The sequence below is a fragment of the Lemur catta genome, chromosome 9 (genome assembly GCF_020740605.2).
Source record: "Lemur catta isolate mLemCat1 chromosome 9, mLemCat1.pri, whole genome shotgun sequence".
In the NCBI taxonomy this organism is placed as follows: Eukaryota; Metazoa; Chordata; class Mammalia; order Primates; family Lemuridae; genus Lemur; species Lemur catta.
Window position 1 is genome coordinate 16031211 of NC_059136.1, and position 16507 is coordinate 16047717.

At 37.6% G+C, this 16507-nt stretch overlaps 1 protein-coding gene across 3 annotated transcripts in view; it reads left to right on the plus strand.

Moving 5' to 3' along the window:
• The first annotated feature begins 195 nt into the window (after positions 1-195).
• ASB7 (ankyrin repeat and SOCS box containing 7) overlaps positions 196-16507 on the plus strand; it is a 39943-nt gene continuing 23631 nt past the window's right edge. The window contains exons 1-4 of one of the 3 annotated variants that reach the window (XM_045560447.1): positions 196-640; positions 817-915; positions 6362-6483; positions 8375-8636. In XM_045560447.1, coding sequence (XP_045416403.1) covers positions 8426-8636 — 211 coding nt within the window. In that variant the 5' untranslated portion in view covers positions 196-640; positions 817-915; positions 6362-6483; positions 8375-8425. Of the gene's footprint in view, positions 641-816; positions 916-6198; positions 6489-8374; positions 8637-16507 lie in introns of those variants that run through there. The other 2 variants (XM_045560448.1, XM_045560449.1) reach the window with 2 other exon arrangements.

A 16507-nucleotide genomic window follows, 5' to 3' on the forward strand; every position in this document is an offset into this window, starting at 1 on the left:
ATGCAGAGGCAGCTTTACGGCAGGCAGGGGGTGGGGGGTGCTGGGGGTAAGGAGGAGAGAAGGAAGCAACCAGCCAACCAAGTCGCCCCCATCTCCCACCCCCACCCACCCCGGACCTGGTTTACGGCTCCAGGCTCAGGCTCCACTGCGGTCGCTGATTGGTTGCTGAAGGCTTGGTCCCATCCCAGTGACCCCAAAGTGCTGGAGGGAGGGGGCGGGGGTGGCCCAGTGCAAAGTGCATCCCGCAAGCCCCCTGTCCGGAGACCCTACGGCTGGCACTTCGGACCTTGAATGACCTGGGACCTAGCTGTCCCGAGACCTCCTGGGTCCCTTCGTAGCTGGAAGCCTCTGGCCCGGAACGCGGCAGCCCCCTGCTTCGAGCCCCTGGACCGGGACTGCCCCCCCACAACCCGAGCCGGGACTTCCTCCCTGCACCCCTGCCCGGAGGCTGCCCGGCGGCCAGGACCGCCACCTCCCGCCTGCTCGGCTGTCTGGATGCTCTCTGTGCTGGGGCCGTGAGGCACCGAGGAAGATCAGGAACACCCGGGTCCGGCCCTGTCTGGGGTGTTTCTTCAATGGAGAAGTTGGTGAGTGTGGAAGAGGCTGAAAGGAGGAAGAGAAACAGCAGCTGAGGAGACAGGTAAAGTCAGTTACCTTCCCCTAGGGGAAGGGGGCAGGCTGGGAGGGCAGGAGAAGAATCTCTACTCCTTCACTGCCTGCTCTTGCCACTTCTCCAGCCCCTTCTTTCGCTCCCCCTTCCCTGAGCCCCCTCCTCGCCCCTGAGGCACTACCCCACTCACTGGTTTCTGTTTCTAGGTTTGAGCTGGCTAGAGAAGACAGGAAAGCTGGAAGGGGTCTGCCCACCCACCAGACAAGCAGCAGAAACAGTGCCTCTGACCAGCATCCTCTGTAAAGGTAATAAGCCAGCCCTCCCCTCCCCCATTGTTTATTCCTGGCCCCTACCTCATTAAGCAGTGCTTTATTTTCAGGGTGATTGCTTGGGAATGCACCCTTTCCTAGCCCCCAGTTTCCTAGCGAAACAAAAACACTGCCCATACCTAATCCTTAACATTTTAATAACTTCTCTATCCCAGAAATATATTTTTCCTCTTTCTCTCTGTACAGTGTGTTTCTGTGTTTTGCATTATCTTTCGGTACACTGTACCATTTATTCTGCTCTGAGGCCTTGAGACCTTTTTGTAGCTCCCTCGCCTTCCTTACTCTCATAGGAATTCCTCAATTCCTTGTTAATTGCTTGTTAATTCTGAATGACTTTGCTTTTTAATTAAACCACAGTTTAATGTTTCCCCCCTTACTCCTTCTCATCACCTTTCCTCTACCTACATCAGAAAATCTTTTGAGTTACCTGAGAGTGGTTTGGTGGGGAAAGGTAAATTAATGGTTTGACATTTATGAATTTCAGAAAATAAATTGATTTTATTTCCTAGTAAGAAATGGATGTGTGTACCTTAATAGTGTGCATGGCACGAAGGCGATGTTAGCCTTCCTGAAGCACTCACATACAATTAACTCTTTTGGCGTGTGTGTGTGTGTATGTGTGTGTGTGTGTGTGTGTGTCTGTGAGAGAGAGAGAGAGAGAGAAATGTGAACAGGCTCTGAAACTTATAAAGATATAAATAATATTTGTTACATCTCAGATTTTGTAGAAGAACTTTTAAAAATTTGCACAATATCTTGTTAACAATTATTTAAGTCTTAATAATTTAAATACAAAGGCACCTTTTGGTGTGTTTAGATAGCTGGGGCTTAATTTTGATACTCTTCATAGATAAGATTTCTCATTTCAAAACCTTTACAGAGAATTTGCTAGATTGAAATTTATGCATCTTATTTATGGGTCACATTTCTGCTGCCATATTTTGTTGCTGCCTCTGAAAATGCACTAAAGGTAAGTTTAGGAGATTAATGGAATTCCTAAAGAGGAGATATGAGCATAGAAAGTATATAAGAGTTAAATCCAAAATTACTCAAATCAATGACTTTTCTAACATTCCATAGCAAGAGCATAAAGTGACTTGTTAATCTCAGTTATTTTAATATTTCAGATTATTTATGGAATTTTTGGTACAAAGCAGTACTTAAAGTAGCAGAAGTTAAGATTTTTGATTTACTGTGTTCCACTGGACTTTTTGTCTTCCACAGAAAGAAATTAATATCTTTAGGGATTATATTCTCAAAACCATACCTAAAGATGCTTTTAAGGGGATCAGAGAAAGGGTTTACATATTCTTGAGATGAGACCTGGAACTTGATGCCAAAGGAAGAGAGTCTACCGAATGGGATTTAGAATCAATATCTATCAATTATTGTTCCACGGTGAAAATTTAGGGCGGTCTTTATATTTATATGTAGAGAATCGAGGGTAATTGACTACTTCATTTCAGTAAAATTGGTGCAGAAATCTATAAAGTTAAAGGCTAATATTTACTATTTAAGTGTGGAATTCACCAGAGAGAGATCCCTAATGATTACTTTAGAACTTTTTTAAAAATGCTATAATATTTACAGTATGTTTTAACGATCAAAATAAAGTACTATGTATTTTATATTCAAGTCTCTTGGTCAAATATTTTTTTCTGCTTTAGATTTAACCCCTAGGATGTTTTTGTTTTTGAGGGTGTTTTCACATGAGATGGTAAGGGAGGGGGTCTGTGGCTAGTCAAGCATGTAAGGTAAATAGGGGACACTGCTTTCTCCTGGTTCCCAGCCAGTTCATTCTCGTTGCTTAAATAGTATTTCATGGATCCTCTCATCTTTTAATGGTTTTTCTAAGGTTAGGGAATATGTATAAATTGTCAGCGTCTGTTAATGTTTCTAATATTAGCACTATTGAGAGTATTTGGTTTAGGTTATGCCAAATATTTAAAATATTTAATTTGGGTATTTATTTACCAACGTGGAATTCACCTTGTGGCCTAATGGTTTAAATTCTGTGTTTTCACCCCTGCAGCCTGGGTTCAATTCCTGGTCAGAGAATGAGTCTCTCTCAGTTCAGTATTTACCAACATGGCCAGTTAGGTAGTTTATATTTTTCACCCTGGCAATTAATTTTGTGTTAATTCTATTGCTAGTCATGTGGTTTTGGAAAAAAAATTTTTGATTTATTTGGTAACTACAGATTCTCACATAGAATCTCACATTGATTATATCTGAGGGTATTGAGTGATGCATCTTTGTATGTCATAGCCAGTACTTAGACTCCTTATACCAAGTATTTAATATTATGACATACAGAGTATCTCTTTAGTTTGTTCACATTTAACTTTGGTAACATAGAAGTATGCACTATTCCTAAAAAATCTAAAGTCAGATATAGTTTATATTAGCATATCTAATACCTGCCTTTCAGCCTTCCATTTCATTTTCAACTGAATGTACTTCTTAAGTAGAATCATGATCTCCTTTCTTGCAAACTTCTAGGCACTGGTACCAAGCTGCTAAGGTGATACTGGCAGACATGACTTAATATGATAATATTGACAAGACCTTATCATTTATAATACTTGTGATTTAAGCTTTGAGTTGGGTCTGGATAAGTGAACCTAAAATTTTCTGTATTGCCTCATACACACTTCATGAAAATTATTGGTTTTTCTGTTTAAACTTATGTGAGTCATAGATAAGTTGTGTATGATAATAAATCCTTATGTTGTACAGAGGCAGTATTTGGAGGAAATACAAATACTCTTATTTGTTTTGAAACATAAACACTATGCAATGTTGAGTGACACTAAAATAACAATTCTACTTTATTTTGGGTTCCAGGCTCTTGTCATACAAGTAGAGCTCATCAACATGCATTTCAGCCATTTTATACATTTTGGTTGGGCTTTGTAGTATTTCTGCATCCATCTTCCCTCTTAAGTTTTGTGAACCATTAGTAGATTTTTTTCCTCAGAGCCAATGTCCTTGGAGTTGATTTTATTTCCTTACCAGTGTGTATCTTTGTTTACTTTGCAAAGAAATGCTCATTTCTTTTTTTGAGTAGCAAACCAATATCTTGTTTCTGGTTTATGTGAAATCAGAAAGCACAGTTCTCATTTGTATCACTTAATCAAAAAATATGTGGACTTTTAGTGAAAATAACATGTAAAAAGCCATTAATGTCTAATCATTTACACGAAAGGAAATTGAGGAAATGTGGTCAAATTTGGTGAAGTTTATGTAATTTTGGACAGGTCTTAAATATCTTGTTTTATGTTTATTCTTCACTCTATTTTATCAGTATAGACTTTTTCTTCTAACTATGTGAAGCAAGAAGTTTTGGTTTTAACAAAATGAAGTTCACTTGGCATCCGTATGGAAAGTGGGTGGTAATGTATTTTAATTTCTAAATTTGTGATTTCTAATATGGCCAACAAAAGAAAAGCTTGGAAGCTTGGATTGTTTTGATTGTTTTCTCTTGATCTCCACGTAGAGTGGAAAAGAAAGTCTTCCTTGTTTGTATGCTTTTTTCTTTTTTTCTGACTGTTAAAACTAGAATGGAATTTCTACAGAATGCATGCTCAGAGTATCAGTAGTTCCTAAGTCCACAAATTATCATTAATTTAAGACAACTTACATTGAATATATGTTATTTAGAAAATTACCTGCTTTGGTATATTCCTTTATTTTATAGTGTCATTGCCACTTCTCTAGAGAGGCAGAGGGTGTTGAGGACACAGTTAAAAGTAAGGTGCCCAGTGAAGTTAATTCTTAAAATGTAGAAGTAGCTTGTGTGAAAACTGATCACATGATGTTCATTTGTGGAAATGTGTGAATCTCATAATTGGAGACATTGGTTTGCATTTTTTAAATAAATTTTAGTATAGTTTAAGATTTACAGAAAAATTATGAAGATAGTATAGAGTTCCCTCATAACTCCAAACCCAGTTTTTTCTATTAACATCTTACATTAACGTATATGTTTATCACCTCCTTGAGAAGGAACTATCTACACAAATTATTTGGAATTCTGAACAAAAGATTTATTTCTCCCCCCTTTATTCAATCTGTTTTTCATATTAATAAGGACTTAATTGATATTTATTTTATACTTTGGGTTATAATTCAATACTACTTTAAGTATTTTGTTGCTCAGATTGTTCCATCTTTGGCCATTGAGAGCTCTTTCAGTTGTCTCCTGTGTCCCTTTGACATACCCACCCCATCATTGTGTTTTTCTTTAAGCACTTCCCTCCTTTCTAGCACTGTAAGATGCTGTAGGCTCATCTTGTGTATTTCCTGCCTCAGTCTTAGAATCCGCCATTTCTATAAGGATCGTTCTGCATATTTTACAGCTTGCCTTGTAGAAGTTTGGATCATATCTACTTCATTTATTTAGAAATAATAGGTAGAGTTATAAATCAAATTTTATTTCCAAGTGCAAGTTGGCGAAGTCTTTGCTTTCCTTGAAGAAGTTTGACAAGGAAAAATAAGAGGCGAAAAGAAGAAAAAGTAGAAGTGGACTATACTAATTTGGATTGGTTGAAAATTTTGGTGTGCAGTCCGCAGTACCTACAGCTTTTTAGTACAGCAGCATGTCAGTTTGCCAGGTGGCCTAAACTTTCCTTGTCTGAAGGTTTAAGTGGTACCTGCTACCAGGGGATAGGGTGGTAGTTCTCCCAATACATAATTCCTACAGTGATTCTGGTGTGATGTATGGAAGTCACCTTGCATGTGTCCTTAATCCTTAATGGAATTTACAGAGCTAGGATTTAATTGACATGCAGAAAGATCCCTTTTCTTTTAGTTGTAGCCTTCAGAATTCATGTGGGGAAGCCAGCAAGAGTGTTGTTAATGTTTTATCTAGTTTGGTGTATGCATAAAGGAATAACAATTTCAAAGTGATTGACCTGATGCCTTTAGGGCATATGAAGAACCAGCATTTAAAGACACAGTCTTTTAGTTGTCACAGATTACGTTTTGCCCCTGGCCACCTGCTGTATTGAATGCACACATATTCTCATTCTAGTCCTGTTTAAAAAGAGCGGGCGTCTAATGGCGTCAGTTAAAAAGTAATTCAAATGAAATAAGTCTGAAAGTATATTCTCAGTAGAGGAAAAAGAAGAATCTGTACTTGCATCCAAATTCCAAATGTGTGATTTATTATTTTCTTTATTTACTTGTTTTCAAAAAACTGCATTTGGGGAGAAAAAAATTCTGAAACTAAATCGAGATGAATATATGTAACTCGAGACTATTTTCTCTAAGAATTGACCTGAGTTCTTTCTCTGCTCTTTAGATTTGTTGTAAAAGTACTGAAATTTAAGTTCACAAGTTCACCAAAGGGTAGACTGCAGGCAGCTATGATTCTTTATTATTTTAAAGAATTTCCCTATGATTGTTATTTTGTTTTTAGGTTAAGAAGGCTTTGTTGCTGTGCAGTCTGGGTGCACCCTGAGCCCCCTCCCCACAATGCTGTATGTGCACAATGGTTATTAGGCAATCCACACATCAAGAGAAGGGGCATTCTTCCGTAAGGTAAGGTGAGTCAGGGTCGTTGGTTGTCTGTGCTGTTGGGGGGAAAACTTAATTTAACTTTTACTTTTCTCTTTTAAATTAGCTAATATACACTAAGTATACCACTCACTAAAACAAAATCCAGGTTTGTTTTGATTTTGTTTCCATCTTTTTCTTGCATGGCAGACCTCATTTAAGTGCCAACATTATCATTTCATTAAAAAAAAATGTTAAAGGTGATTGTGAGCATATAGTAATAGTTTTCATTAATTCCTTCTGATGGTTTTCAGCATTTTCTCTTATAACACTGAGAACAAGCAAAAATCTATTCTGAAAGGATTCTCATCTTAAAATTTCTAAGACGAGACAATTTTAATGAAGTAGTTAAGCGAGGAGATAAGGGGGAGTCTTTGTTTATTAAGAAAACAAGTTGTCAAGAAAGCTCTTATTTCTCAGTTTTCTCTGAGGAATTAGCTATTTGTAGCAGTGGCTTGATATTTTTAAACCATAACACTTAGTGATACTTATGAGTATGTAACAACACCATTTTCTATGTATAAAACAACGTAGGATGTTTGTATTCTTAAGCTGTGATTATTCAGCCTAAGTTAGGCTTAAATTTACCTTTGTACAGTCTATAACAAGAAGTTTTGCAAGGTAAATTATTATTGGTAGCAAGATTATCCTGAGATGTCTAACCTACATATGAGAACAAAATGTCTTTAAAGGGCTTTATCACAATTGTTTGTTATTTTTAGAAATGGAAGCTCCTAATTAAGAGATGAATCTAATCTATTCCTTCAAATTAGCCCAGTTGGAATGGCTTTCTAGAAGGTCATTAGTTTAGGTTTCTCTATGTATTTAAAAACTGAAAACCATAATGAAAATTTTTTGTACACATATAAGATGCAACTTTTCACCATTTTAATTTGGACTCTTTCTATTTGTATGAGAATCTCATTTTATTCTGAGTTTTGGTACACACCTCTTTTGTGACCTTTTAGAGACTATGGAACCCACTGTACTACTTTTCCTTTAAAATAATTTTATCATGGAGTTAATCACCACATTGTTTGGATTCATAGAGTTTTAAAATACATTGTATGATCTTGCTACTTTGAACATTTAGAGAGTAAAACTTCTAGAAAACAGAAATTAGAAAAATGCAGAAGAGGATGTGACCAAAAAAAGAGGGATAGTAAAACATTCATCAAATAACAAAATGGGAAAGATAGAAAGAGAAACAGAAATAAACAAAAGGAAAGTAAATATAATTCAAACATTTTACTCTAATTTACTTAACCTTGCCCATTTTTTCTCCCTCCAACCTTCCACACTTTGGGCTAAAAATAAAATATTGTTAAAATCCTATAGATAACTAGCCTAAAGATTTTTTTAAAACCTCGTTTCATAATTGTTTGTAGTCTTCATAGTATATCACTTGTCCATTTGATAGCCATGTTTACTAACTCTGATCTGTGATGGAACTTTTGAATGGTGTGTAACTTAAATCTTCTCTGTGGTGCATCAAGTAAATCAGAACTCCTACGTCAGGTATTAATCTGATTCCTCTGACGTCTCCCATCCTGTAGCTGCCTGACATCACCTCCCATTTTACCTAAAATAATGTCATTATGTTCGTAGATTGTTTGCTTTGAGTTTTCAAGAGGCTGCAGAAGAAATTTTCTGTTTCAGGAGTTTAGAAGTTTATGTCTTGCTTTCCTTTAGTAATCGTTTATAATCTTAGGGAAATTACTGAAAGTTTTTAGTCTTAACTATATGTTAACTACTAGTGTCAACTGTCATTAATAAGTTTTACTGATTTAGCAAATGGAAAATTCTGTGATATTTAATGGACACAGTGTCAGGAGTCCAGTATTCTAAATTTCATATATTCTACCTTCCCTTAAAGGCTTATCCCTGTGACCTAATGAATCCTTTGTAAAAACTGGACTCAGCTAGGATGTTACACCACCATTGTCGAAGGAACCCTGAACTCCAGGAAGAATTGCAGATTCAGGCTGCAGTAGCCGCCGGGGATGTTCACACAGTACGAAAGATGTTAGAACAAGGCTATTCTCCGAATGGCCGAGATGCTAATGGCTGGACCCTGCTACATTTCTCTGCAGCAAGAGGAAAGGAAAGATGTGTTCGGGTATTTCTAGAACACGGAGGTGAGTTTATTAGACGCGAACCTTTTTTTCCCCAAGAAGAAACTTAAAATGAAATTATATTTAGTTTAAAATGTATGTGTATGTGTATAATTTTTAATGCTTCTCTTTTGTTAATACTCAACATCTTACTTTCTCCTTTGTGAAAATGTTATGATTATACTGAGTTTTATTTAAAACCAGATTGTTTAAAAGATCAGTTTTGTGAATGGGATTTTTTCCTCTTGCAACTGTAGTTTCTCTACAGCTGGGTTTTCCCAGGTTACTTCAACTAAGCAACACTTCTAGGGGCTGTCTAGTTGCTTTTGTTTCTGAAGCAGAAGTGGCTGTGGTACCTGCAATTAGAGAATTGCACAAGTTTCCCCTGTTGATAATTGCTCAAGCAGATAGAACTAGCACAGGTTCCTTTAAACATCACTGCCCCAATGATACCCTATCTTTTGAATTTACTTCTTTTTATTTTGGATGTTTTCTTTTATTATGATTGTTTTAGAGCACTTGCCTTTTCCAGAGGTGTATTTAGTTTGTAGGTATCCTACAAGATGATTGGTTATCAGAGTTCTAAATTTGTTTAAATGTGTGCAATTGGGAACTACATTTGACATTTTATGTTTTTGTTTTGAAAAACTCTCCAATCCCATAAGGTTTTTAAACTAATAATTATCCTAAATTAATTACTGGTTCCTCCAGTTGAATTTCAGCTTAATTTTCCTAAAGATGGATTATGAATATCTTATCATTTATACCCCTATTGCCTCTGTAAATTACAGTGGTAAACAGTTGGGGGCTCAAGTTACATATTTGCCATTCTAGGGCCTAAATTGCTCATTGGCAGTAATTTAGTTTCCTTCCTAAGGTGTACTTCGTTACAAAACTAGCCAAACTTACTTGCATTCTGAAGTGCAGAAAAATGTTGGCAGTCCCACAGGTCTCATGAGGGTCATATCAATTGTGTGAATATTTGATTATGAAGGCTATCACTGTGAACTAATTGCAAGACCATGCTTACCCTGAAACTAGGAGTAGTCACATGTCCCTGGGACCCTGAAATGGGAATTATATGCCTGAAATAGTTGACTATTAACAGGACCAGAAATTTGCTGGCCTTTGCCTACTTCTTAGCTATCTTCCACGTCATTTCAGCTTACAACTTGAAAACCTCAGTTATGAAGTTAATGAAGGGGAAATGTAAGTGAAATGCCAGGAGAAAGATCTGAAAAAACTATAAGGTGGGTGTAGGATCAGAACACTTAAAATTCTAGCAGTGCTTAGTAAAATTAAGACCAAGATCAGAGCTCACATGTTTTATTCCACCTAGACCTATTAATTTCCACTTCCACCAGCCTCACTTTTTAAAAAAATTAATGAAAAAAGTTGCATTATTCAGGTTAGTACATGAATATTGTCTCCTTAAAACAAATCTTCAAATAAATTACCAATACAGCCAAAGTCCCTTTGACCACCCCCAGTCCTTGTCTGCCTACCACTGCCTGGAAGTAACTATGGGTATGAATTTGGTTTGGTGCATATCCTTTTAGAGCATTTCCTAGTAATATTACATGTCCTCATAGAAATTATGTTATACTGTGTTATGTGTGGTTTTAGAACATAAATGATATGCTGACTATATAATTCTGCAACGTTTGTTTTTTATTCAACTATATGACTAAAAGTTTTTTAAGTATACTGGGTCTGTAAACTTTTTCTATAAAAGACCAGAGAGTAAATAATTTAGGCTTTGTGGTCCATACTGTCTCCATTGTAACTGCTCAACTCTGCTGTTGTAGCATGAAAGTAGCCATAGATGGTATGTAAAGTAATAGGTGTTTCTGTGTTCCAATAAAACTTTATTTATTAAACCAATGGTGGGAAAAAAGAAAAAGGAAAAAATCAATAAGAACCAGATTTGACTTATGGGCAATAGTTTTTGAATCCTGTTCTTTCTTTCTCCATGTATCCAGTTGTGCAGCATAGCATTTTGGTCATTGATGGATTTCATTTACAATGGTAGTCCTATAAGATTATAATAGCATTTTTACTGTACCTTTTTTATGTTGAGATATGTTTAGATACACAAATATTTACCATTGTGTTACAGTTGCCTACTGTATTCAGTACAGCGACATGCTGTACAAGCTTGTAGCTTTGGAGCAATAGGCATACAGCCTAGATGTGTAGTACTATCTAGGTTTGTGTAAGTACATTCTGTGATGTTTGCACAATGATGAAATCTCCTAATGACATATTTCTCAGAACATATCCCCATTGTTACATAACACACACCTATGTATATGTATATATTTTAATTTCTTTATTGAGCTATAATTCACATACCATACAAGTCACACATTTAAAGCATACAATTCAGTGGCTTCTGGTATAGTCATAGAGTTAGACATGCATCACCACAATCAATTTTAGAATGTTTTTACTGCCCCCAAAGAAACCTTTACTAGTTCTATGTTAATACATACAGATTTACTTTGTTCTTTTCAACTGCTGAATATAGTATTTACAAGTATAGATATACTATCATTTGTTTAACCATTCTCTTTCATTGAGAATGGCTGAAATTTTCTCAGCAGATTTTATTTTTTGAGAGGGTAATGCTTCCATACATTTAAGAACCACATCGGCCAGGCTCGGTGGCTCACGCCTGTACTCCTAGCACTCTGGGAGGCCGAGGCGGGTGGATCGCTCGAGGTCAGGAGTTTGAGACCAGCCAGAGCAAGAGTGAGACCCCCCGTCTCTACTAAAAAAAATTGAAAGAAATTATCTGGCCAACTAAAAATATATATAGAAAAAATTAGCCGGGCATGGTGGCGCATGCCTGTAGTCCCAGCTACTCGGGAGGCTGAGGCAGTAGGATCACTTAAGCCCAGGAGTTTGAGGTTGCTGTGAGCTAGGCTGATGCCACGGCACTCACTCTAGCCCAGGCAACAGAGCGAGACTCTGAACTTATGTACCCCCATGATGAGCTGAAATAAATAAAAAAAAAAAGAACCACATTAAACCTAGACTGATCAATGAGGGGGAAATACCTTGTTTTTAGCTCCAATCCCTTAGTCTTCTTCCCAGGGGCTGTCACTTTCACTGGTTTCTTTTGTACCCTGCAGAGATAGTCTGTGCATATAGGCATAAATATTTCTCCATCTTCTACCTTCTAGCCTGCTTCCCTTTTTTAAATGTTCTGTTCTGCATCTCGATTTTTTTCACGTAACAGTGAGCTTGGTTCCTTGTCAGTATATGACTCTCTTTCGGATCCCATTGTATAGATGTAATGTATTTACACCTATCTTCTATTGTTGGACATTTTAAGTTGTTTCCATTTTTCTGCTACTGAAACAGTATTACAGAGAATGTCCTTGACAGATCTTACTACATATTTGAGAGTTTATCTCTTGAATAATTCCTAGAAGTACAAATTGCCAAGTCAAAAATTTTTGATGGATATTGGCAGATTATCCTCTAAAGAGACTGTAATTGCTCCTGTCCTTACTGAGCAGGTGGGGCAGTGCCCATTCCTCACCTTTGCCAGTAGCATATTACCAGATGGTTTGCTCTCCCCTGTGTGATACACTTGCTTCTTTTATTTATTTTTTTCCTTAAAAGTGACATGAGTAACAAAATATTGCAAGATTGGGCTTTTTGTCTGTCTTACTGATTTGTAGGAACTGTTTATATGTTCTCCTTTGTTAGTTACAAGTTGCAATGATCTTCTCCCAGTTTGTAGTTTTTTTCACATTCTTGATGTTTTCGTTTGGGGACAGAGGTCTACATTTTAATATAGGTACATTATATTTTTCTTTTACATTATGGTTTGTGCCTTTTATGTCTTGTTTAGGAAATACATCATACTGCAAGGTCATTATTTGCCTTTATTTTCTTCTAAAATGTTTTGTGGCATTCAGGTCTTTGTCCAGAACTGGATTTTGTATATAATATGAAGTGATTGGGTACAGTTTCCCTTTCTTCCCCCCCCATAAAGATAGCCTTCTTCCTCATTGCTATGCACTGCCAGGTCAGATATAAAGTTTTCATGTATGTGTGGTTCTGTTTCTGAGTTCTTTAAAATAAGAACAAACATTTTGGAGAAGCCCTTCCTTTGTTCTTAAATAGCGTCTTCTGCCTGCTCCCTTTTCCCTAATAGAATAAGAGATTCAGAGAATGTTTTTCTTAGCACATTTTGAACCAGTTTGGAAAAATTAGTAGGAAAGGAACCCCCTTGCTCCCCTCTCCCATGGTCACATGTGTTACTTAGACATGTTCTGTATTTAGTCTAGGTCCTGGCTTCTGATCTCCAGACCAGGGTAGCCAACTGTCTATTCAGCTTCTCCACTTGCTCATAGACATCGCCAGGACAGCACAAGCTGCTTGCCACTGAAGTGTTCATTCTCAGTAAATGACACCACAGCCTGTGATTCCTATGCCACAAATCTAGAAACCATCCTTGACACCTTCTTCCTCACCTCTGATATGACCAATTGCCATGCCCTACTGATTGTGCCTCCTAAATAGTTGTCAGATCTTTTCATTTCTTTTCACTGGACACATTGCCCCATTCTTAGGCTCAGAAACATCATGCCCAACATCGTGGATGACCAGGACTATTGCAATGGTCTCTTCTATCCCTGCATCCCTCCCAGCCAGTGTCAAAATAATGTGATTTGTTAAAAATGGAAATAAAACTATTTCCTTTTAAAAATCTATCAGTGGTTTCCCATTTCTCTTAGGATGACATTCAAAGTCTTTAATGTGATCCCCATGGCCCTGCAATGTCTGGCTCCTCTTACCTTTCCAGCTGCAACTTTGAGTTGCAGCCCTTCTGCGTTCTTGGCTGAGGGGCCTGCCGGGGTCACTCTTATGCTCACTCCACCCCTGGCCCTTTTGCCTTTCTTATGCCTACTTCTCCCTTAAATCTCACTTATACTTTCTCGGGGAAACCTCTTACCATCCAGACGAGGTCAGATGGGATTGTTATTTATATCCCTGTTATATGATACTATTGTTCCTCTGTGATACTATTTCTCTGTTATATGATATTATTGTTCTCTGTACCTTTTTACTGTAGCACTTACCACAAGCATAATGAATTATTTTATAGTTTTCTATTTAATGTTTATATCTCCAGTTAGTCTGAAGCTTCATGAGGGTAGAACCCATATCTGTTTTGTTTCCAATAAGAAAGAGAGAAAACTAGTTATCTAAGATATTTATCCCATGGCCTTACAGAGACAAGAGTGATCTTTTATCCAAAAAAAAAAAAAAAAATTGATTGAAGATGAGCCAGCCTTATGGTGGGATTAGAAAGTTGCCTCAATCATCATACCTGCCATTTTTAAAACCACGTGGTTCCTTTAAGAGCTTGTAAACTTCCAGTCTGATCGGCACCTCCTATTAACAAGCTTATTTTGTGGTGGACAGTGAGCCAAAATGAAGTCACAGATCCAAATAGGGGAAAGTGAGTGAAATAACTCAGAAGAAACAAGGATTCATTTTCTTTCTCCATCCCCCCAATCTCCTTTTTCTCCTTTCCTCTCGTCCTGCTGTGTGTTTGTGTGTGTGTGTGTGTGTGTGTGTGTGTATGAGAGAGACAGAGAGAGAAAATTCATATAGATAGTTAGATGATCTGTATGAATTATTTATCCAGCAAATATTTACTGAGCACCTAGCATATGCCAGGCCCTGGGCCATGTACCGAGATACAGACATGAGCAAGAATGGGGCTAGTCCTCTGGCACTTCATTATCTAGTGGATGGAAAAATTTATAACCAACATTTATTGAGCATTTAATATATGCCTAATTCCTCACAACAATTCTATGAGGAGAATACGTATTTTTGCATTAAAAGACTGAACCACAGTAGAGTAAATAATGGCCCAAGGTCATTCACTTCATAAATAGTGGAGTGGCAGTTCAAAGCATCATAACTGTAATTCAGTATTGCCCGTAAGAAAACAAGGCAGTTCCAACAGAATAAGTCAAGTGCCATGTATGGTAAGGTCCTCACTGTCTGTTGGGGTGAGGTGGGGGAGTGGCAAGGAAGACTTCCTAGAGAAAGCAGGATGGAGTGGAGACCTTGATAGGTGAGGAGGGATGAGGGCCTGGAAGGATGGAGGTGTGGAATTATTCCAGACCCAAGGGACAGACACTAAGTGTGAAGGGTTAAAGGAGAGAGGGAACATGTTTGGCTTTTGGAACTGAAAAAAATTCGGTATTATCGGGACATATTTAGTAATTTATTCTAGGGATGTTGGTGAGCCAGCAAGGCATTTAATAGAGAGGAATGGGAGAAGCAGATGTGTGCTTTAGAAAGTTCACTGGTTACAGTATGTGAATGTATCAGGAGGGCCCCAGCCCCAAGGCAAGAAGAGCAGGTGGGATATGAGGTGGAAGTGAAAGAAATCAGGAATAACTAAGCTTTTTAGCCTGAGCATGAGCCTAGAAAAGAGTTGCCGCTGATTGAAATGGTGACGATTAGGAGAGGAGCTAGCCAGATGCAGTTTAAAAAATGGGACATAGATGTCTATCTAATACCAGCCACTCACCAACTAGAAATTGTTGTATATCAAGTATTTTAATGGGTCAGATTTAACCAATGTCAAGTACATACACCTGCCCAGTAAAACCACTGACGAATGATCATACAGACCTAGCTAAACTCAGAGTGAGAGGCTGCCTGTGACCGTGGCTTGGTAAGAGAGGTGTGACCACGGGAAGTCTGGTGAGGAGCAGCTACATGAAGCCATACTTGCTGTTGCTCTGGTAGAAATCCAGTTTTGTGCAGAAAACGAGCAAGTTTGAATTGGATAACTGGCATTACCTCTGTTCTAAAAGGAAGACAAAAGTGAGGCTTTCTTTCTAGTTTAATCTAAACCTGTGCTGTGCACAGATGTGTAACTATTTAAATTTTAGTTAAATACAAAGTTCAGTTCCTCACTCACACTAGCAACGTTTTTAAGTGCTCAGTGGTCCCATGTGATGAGTGGCTGCCATATAGGACAGCTCAGATATACAGTCATCCCTTGGTATCCCTTGGTATCCGAGAGGAGTTGGTTCTAGGTGCCCCCCTCAAAATCCACAGATGCTCAAGTCCCTGATATAAAGTGGCATAGTATTTGCATATAACCTATGTACATCCTCCTGTACACTTTAAATCATCTCTAGATTACTTAAAATACCTAGCACTATGTAAATACTATGTAAATATTTTTTATACTCTATTTTTTAAATTTGTTGTATTTTTTTTAATTACACATTTCTAATGTTTGGTTGGTTGGATCTGCCGATGCAGAACTGGTGGGTATGAAGGGGCAGCAGTAAAACACTGGCCTGTGCAGATAAGTGATATTATGCTGCTTTACTTTCAGACATCCTGCTTCAAAATGATGAAAATTTAGGGTTTTATAATGTCCAAAAATACTTGAGTTTTAAACAAAAATAGGAAGCATATAATAGCACCTCCGTACAAATCCTGATAATCCTTCTGACCAGGTTAGTGTGCTGCTGGAATTGTAATGAAGAGTCTCTATTACAAGGGTAGGAATTACAATAAGCTCATTATCTGAATTTTCCAGTGTTGAATCTTTCTAAAAATTCCAAGACGATCTTGGCTATTTCAAGAAAATAACATGAAGAGACCAAATCTTAGTGCATTTATTTATTTTCAGATTCATTGTTTATGCAAATTGGTATGAGGGCAGTTGGCTAAAGCTCTATAAGTTAAACCTATAAAATAAACCCCCAGAGAAACCTGAGAAAAGCATCTCAGATCTCCTCTCAATAAAGTAGGTAAAATATTTCTGGCGAAACACATAAATAAGAGAGATAAGGGGAGCAGTCAAAGAAATCTGCAAAAGAATGGTGAGAACT